The 7637-nt window shown below is 36.7% G+C and overlaps 1 protein-coding gene across 1 annotated transcript in view; it reads left to right on the top strand.

Moving 5' to 3' along the window:
- CCDC93 (coiled-coil domain containing 93) overlaps positions 1 to 7637 on the top strand; it is a gene marked incomplete at its 5' end in the record, with an annotated part of 49839 nt that overhangs the window by 20580 nt on the left and 21622 nt on the right. The window contains 5 exon segments of the mRNA XM_010297570.1: position 1; positions 3 to 50; positions 524 to 574; positions 1625 to 1711; positions 6581 to 6697. The exon segment at position 1 is cut by the window's left edge and continues 71 nt beyond it. Of these exon segments, the coding sequence (XP_010295872.1) occupies position 1; positions 3 to 50; positions 524 to 574; positions 1625 to 1711; positions 6581 to 6697 (304 nt within the window).

The following is a 7637-nucleotide window of genomic DNA, read 5'->3' as shown; positions in this document are numbered from 1 at the left end:
CAGGAAAAGCTGAGCCTTGTGATGAAGATGACCTTCAGGCTGCTGAAGAGGTGTGCCATATACTTATTACGCATGGGTGTTACTAACTTGGGGTAGGGCAGCAGTTATCCCTGCCCAGTCATTCTCTGCAAGAAGGAGAATTTCCATGCTTAGCTGAGGTGGGCGTTGCTTCCCACAGGAGAATATGAAATTAATGCACAAAATTAAATGTTTGTTGATATTTAATTAAAAAAAAAATCAACTTTTTATTTGGGAATCTGAGCATTTTTAAGAGGTCAGTTTTCAGTTGATAGTGGGAGCTGAATACTGTTATTGAACCTGCACTGTTATAAGGAATTTTCCTTTATTTGATAACTTTAGCCACCTTTTCTTTAAATTTCATAGACTTACTGTCCCATTACATGTATTAAAATACACGTGTTGTATGATCCTGATTGTATACATGTGTCCCTGTCATTGGACAGAAATAAGTCAAATAATAAAAGATAAATTGTTATGTGTAATTCCTCATATTTTGCCTTAGCTTCGCATTAAAACTCTGATGACTGGAATGGCTGCAATGGCAACAGAAGAGGTAAGAAGCATTTAAAACTGATACAGCTTTGTTTAAATTATGGTTGGTGTGGAAACTCTAAAATTGGGTTAATGGTGAGTCTGAAGTCTTGGAATGGATGCGTTTAAATTTTCATGAAGTGACATGACAGTGATTTTTACGAGGCTGATGACTTAATCATTTGCCTTGAAATGATAAAAGCAATATAAATAAGTGCCTCTTTCAAATGGTTTCTACAAGGAGAATTTCAGGGGAAAGACATCATAGTGCAGCTACCCAAGATGCAGTATGATCTTACTTTATTCATGTTGTGAAGGTATCCAGAGGAGTAAGGCGTTTGCTGGGGAGAGTGGAGGAAAATTGTACACATTTCAAGGTGTTTTTCAAAGCACCGATAAATATTTATAAACAACACCATTAGTGTAATACACTGAAAATACTGGATATGTATCTTGTTTGCAAATTCTTAATTGGTTGTAGTAATTGACATAATGGAACTTTTAGGCTGTTGCAAGAATTTTCAAAACTACATCTTGATTTCTGGGTGAGAATACTGGGAAGAAATTCAGTTGTTAAACATTGTTTCTGATTATGCTGAAGTCACAGAAATAAAGGTAGTAATCAGTTTAGTCTCAAAGTTGATTGACATGCTTTCTGCTGAAATCCACTGTAGAATTCAGTTCTACTTGAAGATTTTGTACATGCATCTAATTTGAAAAGTGCATTCTTTCACACATCTGCATTGTTACAGTTTGTCTCAAAATGTGATCTGAAAGTGAGTCTTACTACTGTGCATGCAAAATTGAGTATACAGAATACAATTCAAAGTAAGTTTTTGAAAACTTGAATTCAAGTTTCCACTGTTTGCTGAAAGTTTGTAAGTGAGAAATTTCCATCAGCGAAGTTTTTGAGGGGGGGGTGGAATGTTTCTTGGTCTTTTTTTATGATTAGAGAATTTTAGCCAGTGTAAAGGTTTTGTACATTTATGTTAAAATTAGAGCTTAGGGAAATTGGTGTGTAAAAAGCACAGGCAGTTCCAAAACTCCAAATGTTTTCTTGACACTGTTGCAGGGCAAGTTGACAGCAAGCACAGTTGGCCAGATTGTTGGCCTACAGTCAGATGAGATCAAACAAATAGTGTCAGAATACGCTGAAAAGGTAAGTGTGTTACCTAATAATATTTTACCGAGTCATGTTTGATAGCTTGTTAATTTAGGCCTTAAGCTTGCAGCTTAATTGCTGTGATTCTCTTGAAACAACACTGTTTTATATACGCTATGGATAACAGCACAGCCAGGATTCAGGAAAGTATTTTAATGGGATTTATACATGCACGAGCTTTTGGTGTGGCAGCACATATTCCTGAATTGCATTCATGATTAGATTGGGCTTAAGCACTTACTTAAATGTTTTCATGAATAAAAAAGGGCCTGGGTTGATACCTGTTCAAACCAGAGGCCTAAACTCTTAATGCATTTTAAAATGTTCAGTGTTAAGCACAGAAATACAGTTCTGTGGGCCTGCCCAGTGAAAAATCTAGGCCTCCTCCACTCAGATTTTTGGACACTGGGATCTTACTTGCACTGGGCTCTAGTTATCAGTCATGCCCTGGATCTCTCATTTTGGCTCATCAAAAACAAACCTTTGTTGCTTTTAGAAGTCAAGGCAATTAACTGTGTATATTAGCTCCATTTATTGTGTTCAGCTGTGATTGTTTTTACAGTCATGTGAAAAGAAAATCTGGCTTTTCAAGCAATTAATATATACAATACATCACTGCCAGGGATGAGTTATAGGTCGTTCTTATTTGTCCAATAGTCTTCTCATATTTCTTCCTTTTTGTTGACACAGATGAGGTATGGAGCTTTCCCATTTGGGAGATAAACCCTATAACTCAACAGAGTCTATAGCAAATTCTTGGCCTTTCTTTATTATAAAGGACTGGAAGACCAGAAGCCCAAGGGTCATATTTCAATGTTACGTTTATTCTGTTCTGAGAGAAGGCAGCAGGACCTTGACTGTTACAGTAGAACAATGATTAATACTCTGGAAAGTAAGAACTGATTCAAGTCAAACCAAAAATATATCGCTTTTCAAATCTATTGGATGTGACCAAAAAAAATTTCTCTGTGTGCATGCATGCACCAGGAAAAGGGAATTAAGGATGTTATCAAACAGTTTATTGGAGCATCAGCAATATTTCGATATAGTTCTAATAGTTTTAACCCCTTGTGACTATACGTAGTCTGAAGAACACAGCAGTGCTTATTTGTCTACCAGAGCCTTAATAGAATCCACAGGCCCAGTGCAGATAGCTGGCAAACAAAATTCTAAATCTGATATTGCCATGTGCCAGGAGCTTTCTTACAAGATGGTATTTTTGTGGAAGATCAATGCATGCAGTTTTCTGCATTTGCCCCTCCTTTCTGCTGCTGTGTCAACTTGTTGGGTAAACTGGAAGGAAGATTTTAGATTTCTAAAAATCCTGGCAGAAAATTATTAACATGGCTTTTATCTGTCTTAGAAAGCTCATCACCAGCTTTCTAAGGCCAATTATTCAAAGTAGCTTTGATTTTACTGTGTTAGAAGGATTCTTCCTCTGAGAATTTACAAGTATTGTCATATATAACAGGAGGTTTTGGTAGAGGTAGAATAGGACAAAAAGCTTGTTTCCTGGTAAGATGAGAGAATCTCTAAAACTGGAGAAGTGCCATCTCAAAACCACCCCCTTCAAAAATGGTTGAAGGGGAATCCTCTTCAGCAGTTTTAAATGCTGTTCGCAAGTTGCTTACATCTTGAGAAGTTGACTCACAATATTTTTGGACTTCTTGAAATTACTATGCACCTGACGCAGTCAGTTGAAGTAACATAAAATAAGCATTTCAACCATTTAGTATGGTGAGGGGCTGTCATTCAAGGAAGATATTAAATTGGATGTTTTTCCTTTTTTTTTTTTTGTTTGTTTGTGGAAATCTTGAAAGATAACGTGAGATGTAGTGATTTTTATCTTTGGGTTCCTAAGCCTTGGGAAAGTATCAAGGAAAAATGATAGCAAATTACATTGCAATGACTGCTAAAGATCTAAGTGGAACTTGACTAAAACCAGATCTAACTCTTACAGGGATGGAGATTGGTTTTGTTTTCCCAATGGGCTTTAGACTGTGAGCTTCAAACTGAGGCAACTATGATAGGGTTAGTCACAGATCTAAACTTCTGAAGTCTCTTTGCTAGTAGGAGATGCTTGAACATCATGAGATAAACAAAATTATTTACTGCTACAAAGTTTGTATTTTTGTACAGACTCCGTTTTTCTTTTTTCTTTTTTTTTTTTTTAAGAATGTGAAGTTCTGTAGACTAATGATTGAATTCTCTTTCTTTAATTATTGGAAAGTTTATAGCTCTGATGTGTGTGAGAGAATCTCATTACAAAGAATAACATTAGTTGCATATATTTCCTTCCTCCTTCCCAGTTAAAACATTTACATGTGAACAGTGGGAGGCAGGCTCTTAAAGTCTAGAATTAGCCATGTATTTTGGCTAGCAGTTTTTGAGCTGCCACAGATTAGTGCATAATTAATATGGAGTTTTAACTTAACAAATTCTCTCATAGAAAATGAGGTTACTAACACTACTTAACTTGTTTATCTGAATTGGCTAAGTCTTTTTAGGGCAGATGATCAATTGCAGGGAATGGAGAGGGATGCAGAAGCTGAGTCTACACCTGTCAGTGGTAGTGATAACGTGTGTTAACAGCAAAGTTAAAAGACATATCCACGTACCCCTTTTTGTGACATGTAATTGAAGTTCTTGTTTTGAGATAGAGTAGCAAATTGATAATCTTGAACAGAGACACTAGTGCTCAGATACAGCTTTCTTAAATTATGTTGAAGAGACAACTGTGCTTTCAGTCTAGTAAGACACCAGGTAACAATACTGTCAAAAGCAAAGTAGCTTCTATAATTTGTGCTTTCTTCCTTCTCTGCTGAAAGATGCATTTTTCTCCACAAATTGGAACCCAATTCCTCAGTAATTTTAAAGCTGTCGTGTTGCTGCAGAGCAGATCCTTAGCCCACTATGACTGCACGAGGCTTAAGGCCAGCTGCTTCATTTACAGACCAGAAGGATTTTTCTGCAGAAACCTCTGTATTATAGTGATAGTCATTTCCCATTTTCAAAAAGCAAGCTTAAACAGTCCACTTCTTGAGACATGACCTTTTCTTTATGCCAAAGCTGTACTGTATGGATTTCTACTGTTTTTGCAATATCAGTCTCAGACTGATTTAGCGCGTGACTTTCTCTTGCATTTCCAGTTTTCTTGATTTGCATGTTATGCATATTATATAGGCTAATTGTGTGGTGGGAAGGATGGGGTCTTAGAATGCATGACATGATAAAGGAATGTGGTTTGGCTAAATAATGAGACGAATAAGTAAATCTGAGTGTGTGTTTGTTGAATAGTTCAGTGTAACAGGGGTTGCTTAGAGTCATTTTTCCTTTCTAATAAATGGAAAGTATGTGAATTGTTGGGATAAGATGTCGGAATTAGTCTTTTCTTGCTGTAGATGTAAAAGCATAACAAGTCATTAAGCTGCTCTTTAATAGGAATAAAATAGAAAATAGAGGAAGACAGGTTTTGCCTCTTATTTTCATTTAAAATTAAGCTGTTAATGAAGACCTGTTTACCCATCTGCCTAGAGTGGATACCAGGGGCAAATACAAGTGAGGAATATTTCATGCTTCTCGTAACACTTTTGCTGATTATACATTGTAGTGATTGTCAACATTTGGTAATTATTCAAAAAGCACTTAGTATTTGAGTCTTTGACAGACTCTGCAAATTAGCACGCAAAGTAGTTGAAAATTAACTGTGTTTCTAACAAAATACTGGAAAATGGATTAACTGGAAAAGATGTCAGAGTTCATAGAGCAAATTACCAAAACAGATGGATGTAAGTATTAAAGTGAGGACTTTCAAAAAGGTACAAATAATGTTTAGGCAAATAATCACTTAGACGTCTAGCTAGCACTGATTTTTAATCATTCTTTTTTCTAGTGCAAATACACAATTTCTATTGTAAATGTTATTCCTGGTAAAGAATATTTCTGGCAGCTTTCCTTTCACAATTCAGAGAGAACAGGAGACTGGATCCAGATTGCTGTCTTCATTATGTATTTATGAGACACTTTCTTGGCCATGCATGCTGGATTGAATAGTTTTCAAAGACTGGTGTCCATAGCACACACACAGACAAAAAAAACCTTTGCGTGGTAAATGTCCTCTACCACACTGAGTATATCATTGTTATTCAGCATAAAGATGCATCAAAGCCAGTATTTCAGAATCTGAAGACACAATTGTTCAAGGCCTTTGAAAGTTCTGGATCTACTTATTGGGGTATGGAGCATCTCTGATTCAACAAGTTCAGTAAATACCATGCTTAAGGTGGTTTTTAGCATGGTTGTATTTTTTACATTTAAGAACTCCTCTTGGCTGAATTGTAATGCTGATCAAAAAAAATATTTACTTCTTCTAGTAAACTGTAGTATTTTCCACCTGTCTTAGGGCACCTGACTTTATTTTTAGCTTACTTTACCTGTTACCTTTGTGATATAATTCAGTCATTCAGCTGCTTCTGTATCTTGACGTGAGATAAATCAGTAAGTCATTCTTTCTCTTGAATGGTGGGACAAAGTTCTTGAAGGAGGATAAATTTAGATTCGATATAAGGAAGGAGTTCTTCACCATGAGGGTGGTGAGGCCCTGGAACAGGTTTCCCAGAGAAGTTGTGGATGCCCCCTCCCTGGAAGTGTTCAAGGACAGGTTGGATGGGGCTTTGAGCAACCTGGTCTAGTGGAAGGGGGGGGTGGAACTAGATGATCTTTAAGGTCCCTTCCAACCCAAACCATTCTATGATTCTATGATAAGGAACATCACAGGTGTGTCTCACTTCGGCATTTCTCGAGATACTGAAGAAGCCAAAAGCAATGGCAGGAGGTCCAACAAGCTGTTGTTACTGTTTATTTTAGCAATCTGAGCTATCTGCTGAGGAGCGACCAGAAAGACTTGGAGCTGCCCAACAACATAGAAGGAAGGTGGCATCTCTGAATAAGCAGATTTTGCAGAAAACCAGACTCCTGGAAGAGGTAAGTATTGTGTGTGTAATAAAGAATAAAACATTGATAAATGTGGTTTATCACAAAGTTTTTGCCATCCAGAAAAGATTTGCAAGCTATTCTCTGTACCAGCAATTTGTCATGCTGAACATTTATTTTAGCATCTCTGAATGTCTTACACATTTATTACTTGGACAATATGGCTGGTTTTATATTAAAAAAATTGTATAGCCCTGTCTGTGAGGAGGGGGCTAGCTAATCAAAACATGCTTTTCCTTTTTTTTTTTTTTTTTTTTTTGCATACATCTCTTGGAGAAAAACAGATAGAGTATCTCCATTTGACTTGATAGCTATAGTGTTGAATGGGTCTTTTCATCGTTTCAAGAAACAATTTGGGAAGTTATTCTAAAATACGGTACAAATGACTTTTTATCCCTTCCTGTCCTTTTATATGAGACAGCTTGTCTCACTGACTAAGGTGAGGTTTTTGCTTGTTTGTTTGTTGGGTGTGTTTTTGCACAGTCACTGCTTGGTTCACATTTTCACGTTTGTTTTAGGGGAAAAGGCTCTTGAATTTGTGACTGAGGTTCTGTTCATATATATATATAAAGTAAGAGCAAGGACCACTATTCCTGTATTGCAACCTACTTATGCTATTGCCATTTAAACCCAGAAAAGTGTAAGTGGAAAAGCTATGCCATTAATGAAATGCTGCTGTAATCAGCACCATGGCATTTTTAGCTTGCAGAATCTGATGAAACCATATTGCATCAGGAACAGTAATTGGAAGAGCTTGCCAAAAAACAAATAGTACTTCAGGAAAAATTGTTGCTGATGGCTTCTGGCGTTGATACTCTGTCAAGTACAGCACTGCTCCAGCAACCTTCATCAGTGCTTTTGTTTTGTTCTGCTCTGCTCTTGTCAGTAATGTCTTGACACCTTCTCTCTTAACTGGTTTTACCCATTAAAT

Source organism: Phaethon lepturus, unplaced genomic scaffold (assembly GCF_000687285.1).
Source record: "Phaethon lepturus isolate BGI_N335 unplaced genomic scaffold, ASM68728v1 scaffold1352, whole genome shotgun sequence".
Classification (NCBI taxonomy): domain Eukaryota; kingdom Metazoa; phylum Chordata; class Aves; order Phaethontiformes; family Phaethontidae; genus Phaethon; species Phaethon lepturus.
This window is presented reverse-complemented; position numbering and strand designations above follow the sequence as displayed.